Below are 19,429 nucleotides of genomic sequence, written 5' to 3'. Positions count from 1 at the left end.
CAGAGGCTTCACCTTACATGGAGACAGCGATAGTTGGTTTTGGAGAACTTCAGCAAACGAACGGCTATCACCTCCTTCTGGCAGCTGGAGGCCAGTCATTAGTGAAACCCTAACTTTCCAAAATCCTTGCTTGTGAAAACAAATTAAATCTAAAGTTCAATAAGTGAACTATATTGTGATCAAAACATACATTTTAACCCTCTTTAACAAATTAAAAAAACTTTTACTCAAATCGAGGGATTGAGTTTCTTGATCAAACTTCGCCGTTTTCACCTCATTTGGTCACTTTTGCTTCTATTTTCAATATCTACAAATGAAAAATAACAAAATAATTCAAACACATAATTTAAACATAAAATCACACAAAATTAACATAAAGTACTAAAACATTGGGTTGCCTCCCAACAAGCGCTTTTGTTTATAGCCATTGCCTCGACTATTTTGCCTCATTTTTCAAGGAGACATGGTTAATGAACAATCCACCATTTTAGGTCATGGTCGATCATTAAAAAGTGACTTTATAGCAAAAGTCACGGAATCAAATGATATGAGAGATAGAAGTGGCTTACCTATCTGATGAGAACATGAAAATTTGGATCCCCTTCATATTTAAGGAAATTCGTTCGATGGTTGATGGTGTAATCGGGCTCAAGAATCATTGAATATTTGAACTTGTGTAATGCTTATTTCTTGTTATTTATTTAATTAAGTTTTTAGCAATAATTGTTAGTTAATTAGAGTGAGTCTTGAGTTATTTTTGAGTCCTTAATAAAGGGAATAAAGGTTAAGGTCATGTTGACCATAGTTAGGCCAATTTGAGTTAGTTAATTTCCTATTTTAGTCAAGTTAGAGTTTTAGGAAAGTAGTTAATTGCTTCCAAATTTGTTTAGGAAGTTGTGTCAAGTTTAGAAGTCAAGTCAAATAAGGAAACTTGTATTATTTCCAATTTAGATTAGATTTTTGAGTCAGAGCTATAAATAGCCAAACTTATGATATTTTCAGTAGGTAGACAATTATGAGATGAATAAAAATTGAGAGTTTTATCTTTCTTGTTCCTTTGGGATCGCTCCTTGATACAAAGTGAGTTGTATCTTCTTTGTTCAAGTTTTGGCTTATCAATTCAAGACCACGTTGAATTGTGGCGCCATTCTACCAACACCTTTGGTTCGCTAATCCATTAGCTTGTGGGTTGAGATAATATCAAGATTGTTCGGAATCTCAGGGATTAGAGGGGTCGTAAGGTTTTTCCATCTTTGTATCCATAACCTGGTCAAGATAGATCCTTTCGCTGCCTGATCAATTCAATTTCTTCTCGAGTTGTGCTTGAAGAATCGAGTTTGTATCATCTGGTATCAAAGTCTCGGCTTTTGATTCAGGTTAATATCCTTTTCTTTTCTTTTTTTCTCATTTATTCTTCTACCATACCCTTCCCAATTCAAATAAAAAAAATTGTCATCTTAGGGTTTGAATTTCCACCGCTTTATTTGTGTCATTTCTTAAAATTGTAATTTGCTTTCCAAAAATGAATCCAAGGATCAATCAAACTGAACTTCCAAATTCTAGTCAAGTACAATTGGGTGAAGATATTAAAGCTATTCTTTAACAAATGGAGCATGTGCAATGGTTCGTGTTCATAATGAAGTTGAGTTTGTGACATGCTTCTTGGATTGCATTTATCAAGCCATCCTCTGATTTACTCCTTTGGAACCAAGCACTCGATTTGAGGACAAATCGTCTTTCAAGAGGAAAGGAATGATGAGAACATAAAAATTTGGATCCCCTTCAAATTCAAGGAAATTCGTTCGATGGTTGATGGTGCAATCGAGCTCAAGAATCATTGAAGATCTGAACTTGTGTCATTCTTATTTCTTGTTATTTATTTAATTTCAGCAATAATTGTTAGTTAATTAGAGTTAGTCTTGAGTTATTTTTGAGTTCTTAATGAAGGGAATAAAGGCTAAGGTCATGTTGACCATAGTTAAGCCAATTTGAGTTAGTTAATTCCTATTTTAAAATAATTATTTCAGCACTTTCTTTTCTATTTTATAAATTTAAATCCCTAGTTAAACACCATCAAAAGTATCCTATGATGGTGATAAAATTATTATTACAGTTGTTTATCAAACAATAGACATGGGCATGAAAAATTTGGCACATGTTCCTTATAATTGTGCTAGATAGTCTTACAATTGCAGGAAAGTAAATTAAAATTAAACATTTGACCAAATCAATACTATTTTAACGTTTGGTTATTGAAACTATCAAACCTTAGGGAAACTCAGTGCAATTGTCAAAAATCTTAGGGGAGATTTTTGAAATTATCACATTATATTGTTGCAACTACTGACGTGAGTGGGGAATACATATACAATTTGTTCATCCATAAGCAAGTTTTACATTTATAAATCGTAAATACCCCACATGCGATTTATCGCAAGTATACGAATCATGAGCGAGCATAGGGTATTAAGGGTTGATTCCACAGGAAAAAGTGACAATTACCGGTGTTTTTCGAACTCCTTTATTATCTAGACTACCATAAATATAAAATTAATGAAAATAACACTAGAAAACTCGTAGAGATATGGAATTCCTTACTACTCTTGCAAATGACATTACCGGTTAAGTGAATGCTATTATCTTGGCTAGTTATGGTGTAATTTCCTAATGTATGTGAAATCTGCTCTCGTAGTGAATCAACTATACTTATAGCTAAACCATATCTACTCTCGTGGTTATAAATTAACTACAATCTCATTTCTTCTATGAAATTACATGAAACAAGTCACTAAAGCCACAAAGGTGCTCCTTTACTCTCGTGAGTGAACTCTCTAGGTTTATCACTTCCTTGTACTAGTGTTAAATTCTAATTCTCATTGCAAACTTAACATCTTTAGATAATCACAACTAATGGCCATTTAATCATGATTAGAAAAGTAAAAGTGATAAATAACTTGCTCAAAATAATATTATCCAATAACCAAATAAACATCACAAACAAGATATAGAAAGTTCATCTACACTCTATGCATAAACTTTAACAAAACATGAAAATAAGATCCAAACTTGTATTATAGTTAAACATGAATTCAAATACAAAAGAGAAAGTGATAGGAGAGATGTTACCCTTGTCACATAAGATTCAAGCTCTCTATCTTTGCTCTGCAATCTTCATCCAAATCTAACTACAAATACAAGAAGGAAACATTACACTAATTTCTCTATACTACCCTAACTAACGAGCTAAGAAAATTCTAGTGAAAGCTACATTTTTTTTAGTTTCACTAGCCTTCCAAAGTTGTGAAAATGGTCTCCAAAAGCCTCTATTTATAGAAGATTCAAGAGCCAAATGAGTTATTTCTAATTGTTATTTTTGACTCTTGAAGCTCTCATGAGTTGTCTTTCCAACTTTCCAGCCTTTTCTTGATCAAATACAACCGGAATTAATAGCTAGAATTGAGATGAAAACGTTGTGTGAAAATAGGACAAGCTGATGAGCAAGTTGCAGAAATCAGGCAAGAATACACAACTTGAGAATACGCGACTTCAAGCCATGTATTCATGAAGTCGCATTTTCACTTCTATGCATATGCCACTGCTTCAATTGCTATTTTCCTGATAGTGGAGGGCGAACTAGCTCTTGTGAAAAACATAAAATTTTATTTCTTCGAATTAGCTTTCCAATGCCTCAAGAATCATCCAATTTGAAGCTCTGTGGAATGAGATATGACCAAAATACTATCAACTGGTTAGAGCTCTGTTTCAGCTTTCGACAACAGAGTTTGCACTTCTGTATTTGGACTTTTTGACAAGGAAAACAACTGAACTGGACTTTGATGTCTGCATACCAAATGTAGATATATCTCTTATCTTCAAAATGGTTCAAGAATAACATCAATCGAATACTTGTAGCTCAGGATATAGGCAAAATACCACAAGGTCTTGAAACTGTCTTCACTTGCATTTCTTCCTTTGAATGTTTTGCACTTCATGACTTCTTTAAATCACTTTAAATCATCAATAATCATCCAATTATCTTTTCAAATCACTCCATTTGATGATTGAATCCTTAAACCTACAAAAACATGAAGTTTTTACCCTTAAAATCCATAAAAATGCAATTTTCACACTTTAAACCACAAAATGCATATTTTCACTAAAATCCTAGTTAATTAGTTACAAAAGTAGTTAAAACACACCAAAACTAACTAATAAAACACACTAAAAACACGTAAAATATGTACTTGTTGACTACAATATTAGGGGTGCAAAGGGGGTAATAACTATATTCTGGGTACGTAAAATGGCTCAAAATTTAGACTATAGGATCAGTAGTTTCTGGCATCAAGTACTCATGCACTAGTTCAGGTTATGATGCATCATTTGTTCTTATTTAAAATATTATTTCAAAAAACTTCTTAAAGTGATAATTTAATATTGAGTCTTAAAACTAGCGATATACTTGAAAATTTGTGCTCCATGAAGGTATATATAAAAGAAATTACGCATATTTATTGCCATTTTTAAAATTGACTAACTTTAAGAAAATTTCTATAGTTTTAGTTACAAAAGTATTGTAGCAGTTTTTTGTTGGAGAAATGTCGACTTTATTTGATATAATATAAGGAGAACACACACGTAAAGCCAAAGCAGAGGAGCCCTATTGCTAACTTATCTTTCTACACTCTAGTCCTACGCAAACTTGGAAGTCCTGACCGATCAAGAGTGAAGTCACCTCTCACCAAGCAGGGCAATTCACGGAGTGATTCATACATTGAAGTTATTACTGAGTCCACTCCAATGTTTGCAAGACGGTCAGCAAGTTTATTCGTTTCCTGAAAACAATGCGTCGCCTCTTTAAAGAGCCTTCTATCTTTTAGCAGCTCCTGTAAATCCCCTCGCAATCTCCATGGACACCGTACTTTCCCTTGAATGATCTGAACCAGAACCAAGGAGTCAGATTCTAAATGCAAATCCGAATACCCATGACCTATAACCAACCTAACACCAAAAATAAGCGCTTTCAATTCAGTCTGCAAACTCGTCATCTCCCCAAAGAAACACGAATACCCCAGAAGAAACCTTCCCTCCAAGCACCGGAGCACCCTCCCACCCCCACTCTTTCCCGGATTACCTCTGGAACAACCATCCAAGTTCAGCTTGACCACATGTTGCACAGGACATCTCTACCGAACCACCAAGGTTTTGTACTCCCTTTTTAGACCAGCCACCATACCAAAAAAACCTGGCCAATCTTGTCCACTGGTAATGTTGCCTTTAAATTTAAGATAAGAAAGGTCCTTAAGGTCACTAAAAATTTTTGCACAAATGTGTACCATAGACAACAGACGACCTTTAAACAAAAATTTGTTCCGCATCTTCCACAAATTCCAACAGATTAAAGATAGCAGGAGTCGATACGGGTTTCGAGTAGGCTTCAACCACCAGCTAACCACCTTATGTCTGATTGTAGATGTAACAGCCCCACTTTCCCCTAAGGCGAACCAAAGGGGTTAGCGGACTGCCTGCCCAACTCTCGCCAGGACTACGGATCAGATTAGAGCTATCCGCTTCAATCCGGAACTTACAAACTCGCGTAAACAAATCAAAATAGTAAAACAACCCAAGATAAAATGAAATGAAATCCGGAGCCGGCCATGAATAGTAACCGACCCATCAGAACCCAACCGAAATAGCTAACAAACATTTACATCTAAACTTTAGCGTTTACAAATCAAAATGACATACAAAAGCTTTCAAAAGATAATACATATACACGGTTTGCCAAATCAAAAGAGAAACGCCCCAAAAGTACACTTAGGGTTTTAATACATGAGCTATACAAAAGATATGTTCAATTAGCTCAAGTCGGCAACCGATTATCAAATCCAGTCCAAAAGTATTTATTTTCCTGTAAGGAAAACAAAAGGGACAGAACGGGGTGAGCTTGCGCTCAATGAGGTACCAAACAGATAGCAGAAAAATCATGGCATTTCACATTTTTCAAATCAGATACACATGCCAGATGTAAAGCAAAGGAACCAATGATTCAAATCAAATGGATACGGGTGGCTCTCAGGAGCCAAATTTCCAGCGCAGTACTTGATCCAAATTGGTTGACTCTCCGTCAACGTATATAGAACCAAAACGTCCGTAGACCCCACTTTACCCCAAATTCCGTCCACCAAACACCCCTTTACCGGGCCCGCTCACCTCAACCGAACAGAAATGGTAATACTCGAGTATACCCGGAATCAAGGGTCTCAATACCCAAAATCCCCGAACAGACTACCGTGGTTCGTTATCTAATCGTCCAGGCCCTTGCCGGCCCGACTCGAATAACTTAGCCACAGGATTGAGCTCATAGGTCATAGAAATCCGAACAGATGCAGATACAGATAACAGATTCAGATACAGATACAGAATAGCAGATTCAGATAGCAGATTCAGACGGCAGATTCAGATAGGCACTCAAAATTGGCATATGAACAGATAAAAGAACGAGTGTGATAAAGTACACCCTCGTCTCAAACAAATTTAACAGATTACAGAGCAGAAATCAAGTTAAACAGCAATGAAGGGGAGTGGTACACTCACCAATTCAACTTCAAAAAGTTTCACTTCAGATTGGCCTTAATCGCCAAGAAACCCTAAAATAATCAAAATAAACCAATTGAAGGTTTCATATCTAAAATCGAATAAACGGAATGCACAAGTGAGACATACTAATGCAAGGGTACAAAAACATGATTTTCTTGAAAACGAAAAGTTAGTATGAAGACTTAGGCACAAACAACCCAAAAGCCTTTCATTTCCACAAAAAGGCCAATCCAACTTAAAGAAACCAAACGGCCTAGAAAATTGGGCAGCACTTCCCCTAAATTTCTTACTTTTCCAGCCATTAAGGCTTCATTATATCCTCAAATCAGTCCCAACATTTCACACAAAAGTCATCTCATTTCCCAAAAGCCGTTCACTAGGCTCAAAGTAGTACAAGTACAAAACTTAGCTAGGAAACAACCGAAATGAAAGCAAGCCCCAAAAGAGACTCGATAACGAGTCATATAGCCATGCCAACCACAACCCCAATAAGGTTTCATATGCATAAATAAGCATTAAAGCAAACCAGAAAATCAGGAAATGTAACTCATTTGTTCCAACAATAAAAACAGTTTTGACCTCCTAATGCGGTAATGGCGTCAATTTCACTACGATTATCGGATGGGGGTGTAAGACCCACCGTTTCGAAGCTATGAAACAGGGCTACAACAATGCAGAAGGTCACTCAATCCAGTTCCTAGCTTAACTAGGTCAAAAATTCCAGATACTAAACCAGAATGACCAAAACAGGTTTGCAAATCACACAAAACTGTAATTACTATAATTCAGTCTATATAGGTCCAAATGCCGAAATTCCAAAGGCATATGGTAGCTAAGACATCCAGTTACATTTCATCAGAAGACACCAACTTCAAAATCCAAACCGATTCCAGTCAAAATGGCCAATTACCAGTGCAGATTTCGCATTCTGTCCAAAGCAGAACAGCTACAGTAATTCCGTCATAACTCACTCTACACTCATCCAAATGATCTGAAATTTTACAGGCACCTCAAACACATCAATACCTACAACTTTCATGTTTTGAGCAAAGGCCAATTTGGCCTCTAACCACAAGATACAAAATCGGACAGAAATTTGGGGTATAAAACCCTATTTTGCTGAAATCTCCTCCAAACCCAAAATTGCTTGCAATTACCAATCATTTACACCTACTAAAGTCATTACCCCTTATTACCAACCATCATAAACAACCACAACACCATGATCACATTAAACCAGAAAATTCCTCAAAAAAAATAAAAACTTCACCAATTCATCACAAATCAAGAAATAACTCACATAATCCATCACTTTAGCTTCCACTAGGCACCAATTAACCATCATTAAGTATAGAAGGGAGTTCATATACCACTTACCAAGTAAACAAGAGAGGGAGAGATGTAGACCACCTTAGCTCTTAAAAAAAAAACTTCACCAAATCACTTACTAGCACCAACTAGAGGGATTTTATGGAACAATTCTAAGTTTAATCGGTTGGAATGGAAGATTGAGCTAGTTTGAAGCTTGAAACTTGGAGAAGTTTTCTTCCTTTTCCTTGCAAGAGGTTCGGCCATGAGAGAGAGAAGAAATGGTGATTTTTGTGAAATTTTAAGATATTTAATCACTTGGTAAAAAAGTCAAAAAGTGAATAGTGTCCATCCAATCAAATGGTGACACTTGTCACCTAATTAATGAATCTCTATCTCTTTGTTCCCCCTCATACCAATCCAAATGACATCCTCTACTTATCTTTTAACACCCGATAAATTTCAACCAGTATCCGAAACTTAAACTTATTGGTCGAATTTTTTTTCCGAACTTATCGCACTAGTGGGTCCCACGTCCGTTATCTATCCTTAATTTTTCGAAAACTCTCCAATACTAGAAAATTCATATAAAAACTATAATTACTCATAAAATGCATCAGGAGAATTTTCCTAAACCAGAAAATGCAGAAAACATGCCATTAAAGGAAATAAACCCTAGAAAATTATTAGGGAATTTACGGGTTCTCACAGTAGAGGCAACCCGAAACCCTCCAATTACCACTTCAAAGTACTCCTAAATTCTCCTTGCCACCTCCCCAGTGCAAAAAATGTGGTCAATAGACTCTTGGCATGGATGCAGACAGCAAAAACAACGAGAAAGGCCTAATAGCCCAAGTTTATACAACCTATCCATTACTGACAGACAGGAACCTACCAATCTTAACATGAAGAAAGAGATCTTTATTGGCAAACCGCAAGTCCAAAGCAACGAGTAGATCCAGGAACGGTTTCCATCTTGGCGAACAATCTGATAGGCAGTTGCTAATGCGAAGTCACCTGAATCACTTGGAGTCCAAACCATGGTATCCGCTTGGTCCAGAGAAGGAGGCAGCACATCCAAAATCTGCCCCACCCCATCGACTAGGCACTACAGTGCGGGGCTGTTATATATTCCAGCAACCCTGGTCAACAAAATCAGAAACTGCACACTCCTGAAAGGTATCCACTTGAGGACATAGTGGACCTGTCCCCAACCAATTATCATGCCAAAAACTCAAATCCCCTCTAGCCAAAACCCAGCTTACTTTCTGCTTAGCAATCCCCTGAATAGACACCATTCTCTTCCAAGTCCAAGAATCCCCAGGAGAAACATCGGCAAAACAAGGGTGAAGATTGGGACAATATTTGCAGTGCATGAACTCAGCCCACAAAGATTGCTGCAACTAGAAGTGCCACCATAGTAAACTCTTTTGCTGATTTACCTTTTGCCCTGACACAGAAACATAATCATCTAGAGCTTTTATAACCAACCGTACCGACCGCTTCAACCCACTAAAGAAGATAATAATATCATCTGCATAAACTAAATGAGTGACTAGCAGAAACCCCGTGGAACTCTAAATGGCATAAAGCCCGGATGACTACCCAAAGAGTTGAGGAGGTGAGAGAGAGCTTCAACACTAATCACAAAGAGCGCCGGTGAAATCGGATCTCCTTGTCTCAATCCACGACTAGATTTAAAGAATCCCTGAGGCGCACCATTAATTATCACCGAGAACCACACATTCGAAATAAGCCTCGATATCATATCGATCCACACCTCGCCAAACCCAAACCGTCTTAACACTTGTATCAAAAAAGGCCAAGAGACTCTATCATAAGCTTTGGCCATATCAAGCTTTAACACCGCATTGCCCCCTCTATTCTTTTGAAAAATATCAGACACCAACTCCTGGGCCAACAAAAAATTGTCAAAAATTTGCCTACCCTTAACAAAGCCGCTCTGTTGAGGTGATATAATACTCGGCAAAACCATTAACAAACAAGCCGCCAAGTTTTTTGAAAAAAGTTGCAGAGGCTTATGGATCAAAATTGGCTAAAATCATGGGGAGAGTTTACCTTTGGAATCAATGAAGCAACACTTTTTGGCAGTTCCTGACCACAAAAGAAGCTAACCACAACTTCATACAAATCATTGCCCACCACCTCCCAAGCAAAGGCTAAGAACCTACCTGTGAATCCATCAGGGCTCGCCGCACTCTCCCCATCCATGGCAAACGCAACCTCTTTTATCCCCTCTATAGATGGGAGGCGCTCCAACTTAGCATTTTGCTCACTTGACATGATCTTGGGGATCACGTCCAAAATGCTCCACAACCCCATGCAAGGTTCGGCTGAGAATAAGGACTTAAAAAACACCACTGCCTCCACTGAGATCTGATCTTCATCTGTCAACCACTCCCCTCTGACACTCCTAATGTATGATTGACTTAGATCTTCTCTCCGCAACTACAGCATGAAAGAACTTTGTATTTTTGTCCCCATCCTGGAGCTATTTGATTCTAGATTTTGCTTCCAATATGCTTCCTCCTTGATCAGTGAGTTTCTCATTACAGCACGGCCTTCCAGCAGGGCCAACCAATGTTGTTGTGATGGGTTAGTATCCAATTCTGTCTCTGCTACCTTTACTGCCTCTTTTGCCTGCTTCACTGTGTCAAAAATATTACCAAAGTGCTCACGCGACAAAAGTTGGATTTCCCGTTTAGTATACCATAATTTGGCTGCCAAACGCTGTAACAGTCTCCCCGGATAGCAGACTACCCAACTTTTCCTTATAACATCCAATAAATCTGCTTTTGACGTCCAGACGTTTAAAAAATGAAAAGGTTTACGCTTATTATCCAGTCTAGTTGAAGCTGATAAAAGGAAAGGGGCATGATCCGATGGCTCTCTTCCTAGATGTTGAACCAAGAAACTCATCCCCAATAAAGCCACAATTGGATTACAAAGCAATTTGTCTAGCCGCTTCCAAATACGAGCATGCCCTCCTCTGTAATTATACCATGTATACCGTGGCCCTGAGAATCCTGCATCACTGACTCCCGCCATAGACATAAATGTTCTCAGTTCCCCTCCTTCATCAACCCAAAAAGGCAACCCACCCCTCTTCTCCTCTTCACTAACGATGACGTTAAAATCCCCTGCCAATAACCATGGATCATCCCTCGGATTGTCTTCAAACAAGGCTGACCAGAGTAGAACCTGCTCGAGCTCCGTGCACTTTGCATGGATGAAAGAAAAGTAAACGGGACCCAAGAGCATCTGAGAAGTGATTTTAAGAGTAAGGTGTTGGAGAGATTCCCCAACATGATCACAATGGAAACAATTTTGATAGAACACCCAAATAGATCCCTCTATATTCACCACCCAATCATCCATTTTAAGTCGACCACATATCAATCGGATGTCACATGGCGATAATTGCCACTAGTTGAACCGAAAACTCATCAATGATCCTTTTAAATCTATGAAAGTTTGGAGTACGCAAAATACTCCGAATATTCCAGAATAACAAATTAATCATGAGACAGTGCAGAAAAGGAGTTAGAGCACAATTTCGACTTCGAACGCAAAGAACGATCAGTTAGGGCCCGAGAACAAGTACCCTTATGGCTAGTTTTATTAACCAATTTAATGCCTTCCCCATTGGTAGTCTTTTCCTGAACCTGTTGAATTATTGGGTCAAGATTAAAGATATCAATCACCAAAGAACTATACTCACATTGCCATTCGACTAATTGCCCCTGTAGAGATAAACTGCCAGCACTTTGTTCTGCCCTGGAAACATCCTCCTTCTCAAGCTGCCTCTCTAATACCACCTCCTCCTCCCCTGGCTCTACTGCTATCCTCGGTTCGTCTTCAACCAGCAACGGTGCCACAGGGTCTGCACCATTACACCCATCCAACTCAGCATCTCCAATTGTTGGTTGCACCCGCAATTGCTGGAGTGACATCGGACTGTTTGGAGGGCTCTGACCAGACTCCGTATGACCTGCTATAGCCCTCTCCTCCTCCGAGAAACAAGCCACAACAACCTCCCGCTACTACAATTCTTTCAGAATCACCTCTGGTGGCAAAGCTGACCCATCCACTGAACCTCCCTGCAATGCTTGCTGACCTGCTGCGTTCGAATCCTTCCTCAAAGGACCGACCAACACATCCTGTTGCTACCGCATGCACATTGCAGAATCGTCTCGAGCATCTGGCCCCACGTGCCCCCCAGAAGACCCACCATTCGTAGACTGCATAAATGGATGAACAGTCTCTTTACCCATCTTAGTGGGCACCAACGGAGCTCTCTCAGCAATCACCGACGGTTTACACGCTGCTAGTGTAGCTTTCTTCTCCACTCTCTCTACCTTCAAAGCTGGATGGAGTACGTTACACTCATCCCTGTCATGCCTCTGTCTGAAACAGTGGCTGCAATACTTAGGCAAACACTTTAGGATAAGCTGCTGTCAAAAGCCTCCATGGTCTCTGCAGAGGCCCCGTCCTGGGCCTAGGCACGTGGCAGCCCAGGAAGGGCAGAGTTAGGCCTAGACCCCAGGCCCCCGACAACCACCTTGGGCCATACCGCCACTAGGGCTCAGGAAGGCGCCAGGGAGCAATCCCGCAGAGGGTGGAGAGGATCCCCCTCAGCGCAGGATTGAGGCTATACCGGGCAAGTCCCGAAACATACGGAGGTTGGACTCTCGAGCAGGTATAAAAGGTAACACACACCAACTACACAAGGTACGCTCACTATACACCAACTACTCCCGACTGTTTGGTTTCCCGTGAACTTCACTCACCGGAGAACTAATTTGACCGTCGGAGTGCCCTCGGGGACGACCTCGAGGCTCCCCTGTTAGATCATTCTCTTGTTTGTTTTGTAGGCTTGGGACCGGCTCCTCCCATCAGCACGCCGAACTCATCAGTTCAGCTCGGTCCGGGGAAGCTCAGCGCTTCTTCAGTTGGTGCCGTCTGTGGGAACCACGAGGTAAGCGAAGTTGTGTTGATGGCAAGAACGCGTTCTAAGCGAACCGTAGAAAACACCGACCCTGGGGCCGACGAGGGGTCCCGGCGAATGGAGACCGAGGCGGCCCGGGGCGCCGGGGGCTCGGCCCTCTCAGGGGAGCGGAGACAGCAGATTTTTCAGTTCGTGACGGAGAACCTCTCCATGCTGGAAGACATAATCCGGCAGGCGAAGAAGGGGGGTGAAGCCGGGGTCGCCTCCAAGGCGAAGGGGAAGGAGAAGGAATCACCTCCCGACCCCTCGGAGGATGAGTCGCGGGACCAGCCCCCCAGAAGGAAACGGCCACGGACTCCCCCTCGTCCACGGGCCTCGGTGGTGGGAGATAGTGAGAGATACTCCCGCGACCGGTCCGCGGGGAGCCGTCCAAGAGATCCCTCCCCACGAAAACCCTCACGGAACGGGTTTGAGCATTCCCCTGCTCGGTCTGTTAAGAGCCGGCAGCGCGATCTCCTTCAGTGGAAACCTGTCCGAGATGAACTCGAGCAGATCCTGCGGCCACGATTGTACGAGGACAACTACATGACCTTGCCCTTTATTTTGGAGATAGAGGATTACCCGCTATCCCTGAGATTCAAGATCCCGAACATCGAGTTGTACGATGCCTCGACTGACCCGGAAGACCACCTCTCGGTCTTCCTGACACACATGCGCCTACAAATTGCGGCGGACGAGATCCACTGGAAGACCTTCCCCATGTTCCTGAAGGGAAAAGCCCGGCTCAGATTCCAAGGTTTGGCCCCGGGGACTATCCGGAGTTTTCCCGAGTTGGCCAGGCAGTTTGTCGCCCAGTTCGTCTCCTCCAAAATTTATTCGAAGAACGCGACTCACCTTATGGCAATCAGGCAGAGGCCCGACGAGTCACTGAGGAATTTCATGATCCGCTTCAACACGGAGAGCTTACAGATCAGGGACAAGGACGAAAAGGTGGTCATGGCCGCCTTCATGAATGGGCTCAGGGTAGAGGAGTTCTTCTACAAGTTGGCCGAGAAGCCTCCCGGAGACCTGGAGAAACTCTTGACCCGAGCGCAGGCGGCTGCTAATGCGGAGGAGGTGGCCCCTCTGAAGAGAGAATCAGACCGGGAGCTCGGAAATCGGAGAGGACGGGAAAATTCCCCCGAGAACAAGGATGGCCCGACCAAGAAGAACGTCATTGACCGGCTATCGAGGGAGAAAGCCCCTACTCCGCCACCCCTCCCGGAAAAAGGCTACACCCCCTTTTGACTCAGCCTAGGGTTTAGATCCTGGCTGTCATAGAGGCGGAGGGCCTGGGAGGTCGGCCACCTAAGATGGGGACCCTTCGGAACAAAAGGAACCAGGACCGGTACTGTGCCTTTCACCGTGATGTCGGGTACGACACGAAGGGATGTTGGGCCCTGCGGAAAGAGATCGAGGATCTGATTCAGCGCGGTTTCCTGGGGCGATTTGTGCGGCAAGGTCGGCCAGGCTAGGAGCCCGAATGCACCTACCGCGGAGACAGGGGTGAGGGCCAGCGTCGTGACCGCCCTGAGCGGCGCGACGCGCTTCGATGCCACTCCCCCGACCTGGACACCCAGAACCTAGTTGGGGTAATAAACACCATCGTTGGGGGCCCCACGGGGGGGACAGCCACACAGCTCGAAAGAACAGACGACCTCCTCCCGAGGGGGATTATTCCCCGAAACGCCTGTGCATGGACGAGGAGATCACCTTCGGCCCACGGGACTCGGTTCCCCTAGCGTCTGGGAACCACGAGACCATCGTGATAGACGTGGTAACCAACAACTATAGGGTAAAGAAGGTGTACGTCGACCAAAGAAGTGCGGTTGACATTATGTTTTATCGGGTGTTCAAGGAGCTCGGCCTGGAGGACGGACAGTTGACCCCAGTTCGGACACCCCTGGTGGGATTCACCGGGCCACCCATTAACCCGGAGGGAATGATCACCCTGAGGGTCACGGTAAGGCAGGTCCCCAAATGTCGGACCATCCCTGTCAATTTCGTGGTGGTCAATCAACAATCCCCGTACAACGTGTTCCTGGGGCGGCCTGCTCTGAACGCCCTCCGAGCTATTCCCTCTACGCTCCACCTCAGCGTCAAAATTCCCACTTCGGATGGAATAGCCGAGGTACACGGTGACCCAAATGTGGCCCGAGCTTGCTACCTGGCCATGCTCCGGGGACAGGAAAAGGTGGTCGCCCAGACCACCAGTTTGGAGCTCTACATCCCGGTAGAGGAGGCCCGACAGTTGGGCACCCAGGACGAGATCGAGGAGTTCTCCTTGAGGGAAGACCGTCCCGACAGGGTGCTCCACATCGGCGCGCTGCTACCCTCTGAGGAGAAGGAGGGCTTAAAGGCCCTGTTAAGGGAGTACTCCCAGGTCTTCGCGTGGACGGTTGAGGACATGCCCGGAATTCCGACCGACCTGGCCGTCCACAACCTCAACGTGGATCCCCACTTTAAGTCGGTGAAGCAGAAGAAGAGAAGTTTCGCCCCCGAAAGGAACGAGGTGATCAAGAAGGAGGTTGGCAAGCTGTTGGAATCCCGGATCATCCTCGAGGTATACTACCCGACCTGGCTAACCAATCCCGTCTTGGTTAAGAAGGAAGACCAGACCTGGCGGATATGCGTGGATTTCACAGATCTCAATAAGGCCTGTCCAAAGGACTGTTTTTCGCTACCAAGGATCGACAGGTTATTGGACTCTACTGTGGGTTTTGACATTTTACCTCCTTCATTACTGAAGAAGGAACTTACTGCTACCGGACCATGCCGTTCGGGCTGAAAAACGCTGGAGCTACCTACCAGCGCCTGGTCAACAAGTTGTTCCAAAATCAGATCGACAGGAGCATGGAGGTCTACGTAGACGACATGATCGTCAAAAGCCGAACTGATCAGCAGCTCGTTCCCGACCTCAGGGAGATCTTGGACATCCTATGGGAAAGCCGGATGCGACTGAATCCGAAGAAATGCACCTTCGAGATCAGGTCGGAAAGGTTCCTCGGTTTCTTGGTATCTCGAGAGGGGATCCGGACCAACCCGGATAAACTCCAGGCTATCATGGACATGGCCCCTCCGAAAAAAGTAAAGGAGGTCCAGCGGCTCACGGGGAGGATGGCCGCTCTGAACAGATTCCTCTCGCGCTCCGCGGTGAGGGGGTTACCCTTCTTTCGGACCCTGAAAGTGCCTAAGGACTTCCAGTGGATTGAGGAATGTCAGAAAGCCTTCACCGACCTGAAGGCATATCTAGCCGAGCTGCCTACCTTGACCGTCCCGGAGCAGGGGGAAACCCTGTTCCTATACTTATCTGCTTGCAACGAGGCCGTTAGCGCGGTCTTGGTGCGAGAAGACAGGAGGGCTCAGAAGCCGATATACTATGTCAGCGAAACTTTATAGGGGCCGGAGACGCGATACACACCAGCGAAAAAATTGGTTTTGGCTCTGGTACACGCCACCCGAAAACTCCGTCCCTACTTCCAGGCCCACAGCATCGTCGTTATGACTGATCAGCCCCTGCGGCAGATACTTACAAAGCCCGAGTCTCGGGCAGGATGACCAAGTGGGCCGTTGAGCTGGCTGAGCACGACATCGGCTATCGGCCTCGCACCTCTATCAAGGCTCAGGCCTTGGCAAACTTCCTTACTGAGGGGGCTAGCCTGTCCCTGACCAGGCCGAGCTCTCTGCCCGCGGACATACAGCCGGGAAAGCCATGGGTGCTATTCGTAGACGGAACCTCGAGTAAGGAAGGAAGCGGAGCTGGCCTGCTGCTCACCTCGCCCACCGGGGAAGAGCTGACATACGCGCTCAGATTCGACTTTCCCGCGTCCAACAATGAGGCAGAGTACGAGGCCCTATTGACAGGATTGCGGATAGCCCACCAGATGGGTATAACTGCGATTAGAGTCCGGAGCGACTCTCAGCTCGTAGTCCACCAAGTTCGCGGGGAGTATGAAGCCAAGGAGGATGTCATGAAGAAATACCTGGCCAAGGTGCAAAAGGCAATAGCCCTGTTTGATGCTTTTGAAATCGAGCGGGTGCCGAAATCACAAAACAAGCGTGCGGACGCCATGTTGAAACTGGCGTCCCCCTCGTTCACGCACCTGAACAAGGAAGTTTTGGTAGAGTTGGTCAAACAGAAAAGCATTGACTAGATCCAGGTCTTGGCTATAGATAGCCCGGCCACCTGGATGACCCCTCTCATTAACTTCCTCAGCTCGGGTATCCTCCCCAGGGACAGGACCGAGGCCCGTCGACTCCAGCTCAGAGCTGCTAAGTACGCCTACGCTGGGGGAGCCCTCTACAGGAGGTCGTGTCTGTCCCCCTGGCTAAAGTGCGTGACTCTTGAGGAGGGCGACTACGTCCTCCGTGAAGTTCACGAGGACTTATGCGCAGCACATGTGGGATTCCGGGTTTTGGCAAAAAAGTGCCTTCTCCTGAGCTACTATTGGCCCTCAGTGTTCCAAGATGCCACGGCACTAGTTCAGAGATGCCGAGCTTGTCAGGAGCACGCCCCGCTGCGCCACCAACCAGCTCGAGAAATGGCTCCTATCCATAGCCCTTGGCCCTTTGCTCAGTGGGGGGTAGACCTCCTAGGGCCTTTCCCTCGAGCTTCGGGGAGATACGAGCACCTCGTGGTGGCCATCGACTACTTTACAAAGTGGATGGAAGCGGAGCCCCTGGCCACTATCTCTGGAAAGGCAGTTCAGAAATTCTTCTGGAAGAACATATTCTGCCGCTTCGGGATTCCGCATGTCTTAATATCCGACAATGAGCGCCAGTTCGCTGAGAATCCCTTCAAGAGCTGGTGCGCCGAGCTCGGGATCAACCAACACTTCACATTGGTCGGCCACCACCAGACCAACGGCCAGGTGGAAAACGCTAACCGAACCATTCTGCAAGGACTAAAAACTAAGTTGGAACTAGCCTAGTCTAACTGGCTAGATGAACTCCCTAGTGTCCTCTGGGCTTACCGCACTACGTTCTCCCTGACTTATGGGGTAGAGGCGGTGATACCTGCGGAGATCGGTCTCCCCTCGCCTCGGACACAGAACTTCGTTGCGTCATCCAACGAGGAAGAGCTGAGGTGTAGCTTGGATATGCTAGAGGCCAAGCGTGAGGAAGCGGAGATACGGATGGCAAAGTATAAAAGCCAGCTCGCCTGCTATCATAACGCCAAAGTGAGGAACATACAGTACTAGCCTGGGGACCTCGTCTTAAAAAAGAACTCGGTCAGCAGAGCTCATGGCTCCAACAAGCTCGATCCAAATTAGGAGGGGCCCTACAAGGTCGTGGAAGCAAGCCGAGCTGGTTACTGCAAGCTCGCGAAATTGGATGGAGCAGAAGTACCCCGCACTTGACACTTCTCGAATCTGCGATTATTCGTAGGGTAGATTAGGCCAGGATGTCTTACTGTCTGTTCTTCAGAATCCACATACAAGTTCATCAATAAATATATGTTCAACTTTCAAGCTTTTAAGATCATCGTTATCAATGCCATTTTTAAGCTTAACTCCTACACTAGCACACTCAGACAAGGCTAGGTGTCTTAGTGGGGGGCTGGGGATAAATGATAATGGACGGATGCCTTTAAAGTTGGAGAAGGGATGCTCGACCCCATGAGGTCGGCACGAACAAATGCTCGGCCCCAAGAGGTCGGCACGGCTGGATGCCTTTAAAGTTTGAGAAGAGATTCTCGGCCCCAAGAGGTCGGCACGAAGGGACGCTCGGCCCCAAGAGGTCGGCACGGCTTAGGACCTTGAAACCTGAAAGTCCGGTGATGCTTGGCCCCAAGAGGTCGGCACGGAAGTCCGGAAGTACGGTGCTCGACCCAGGAGGTCGGCGTGGCTGCCCTCAAAGTTGGAGGCCCGACTCAGGAGGTCGGCGCAATGGGAAGCAGTTTTATGAAGTTTGTTGATACCCTAGCCTGATGGTCTTTGACAACTTAGTGGTTTGCTTACAAATATAAAAAATGCTCGGCTCAAGAGGCCGGCTCGCTGCCTTGGGGGATCTATTTGGTGCTCGACCCGGGAGGTCGGCACAGGGCATTGAGTGCTAGAGTCTGAGACAGGGAGGGATTGCAAGATCATTTCCTTCGAGTTTTATATATGCATTCAAAACCTACCTATTACAAAGCTTCCGAGTCGACATAAGGCAATTCCCTTCGAAGTTCTATATATGAATTCAAAGTCTATCTATTACAAAGCCTACCGAGCTATAAAAGGAAGAGGAAAGGAGGACCTAGCCGTGTACAGCTCGGTCCCTCTTCTTTTTACTGGTGACCTGCTTGGAGCAGGGGCTGAAGGTACACCTTAAACATGTTGAGAGGCATACGGTGAAGGCTATTCAAGAAGATAGCTGTAGAGGCCCTGAACCCCAGGGCATTGGAACCTACCCATTTCGAATGGACCTTCAAGAGCATCTTCAACTGGAGCATGGTCACATCCTTATAAGAAGATGGAAAGGGTTTCTGGAGTGGTCGCTGCCCTAAGCCACCGGCTCCTTTCCGGGGGC

General features: G+C 44.7%; 2 protein-coding genes across 2 annotated transcripts; both read left to right on the top strand.

The window, feature by feature from the left end:
• The first annotated feature begins 14,612 nt into the window (after positions 1 to 14,612).
• Positions 14,613 to 15,704, top strand: LOC140013371 (uncharacterized). The gene has a single exon (XM_072062640.1). It carries the CDS (start codon positions 14,613 to 14,615, stop codon positions 15,702 to 15,704), a length of 1,092 nt encoding a protein of 363 aa, XP_071918741.1.
• A 766-nt stretch (positions 15,705 to 16,470) lies between these two features.
• On the top strand, positions 16,471 to 17,070 carry LOC140013370 (uncharacterized). Its single transcript, XM_072062639.1, has one exon. It carries the CDS (start codon positions 16,471 to 16,473, stop codon positions 17,068 to 17,070), a length of 600 nt encoding a protein of 199 aa, XP_071918740.1.
• The last annotated feature ends 2,359 nt before the right edge of the window (positions 17,071 to 19,429 follow it).

The sequence above is a fragment of the Coffea arabica genome, chromosome 8c, assembly GCF_036785885.1.
Source record: "Coffea arabica cultivar ET-39 chromosome 8c, Coffea Arabica ET-39 HiFi, whole genome shotgun sequence".
NCBI classification, from domain to species: Eukaryota; Viridiplantae; Streptophyta; class Magnoliopsida; order Gentianales; family Rubiaceae; genus Coffea; species Coffea arabica.
Note: the sequence above shows the minus strand (reverse complement) of the source record. Positions and strands in the feature narration are given on the sequence as shown.

Excerpts from the sequence above, each read along its gene's own strand:
- LOC140013371 (XM_072062640.1), top strand. The coding sequence starts at position 14,613 with ATGGACGAGGAGATCACCTTCGGCCCACGGGACTCGGTTCCCCTAGCG.
- LOC140013370 (XM_072062639.1), top strand. The coding sequence starts at position 16,471 with ATGACCAAGTGGGCCGTTGAGCTGGCTGAGCACGACATCGGCTATCGG.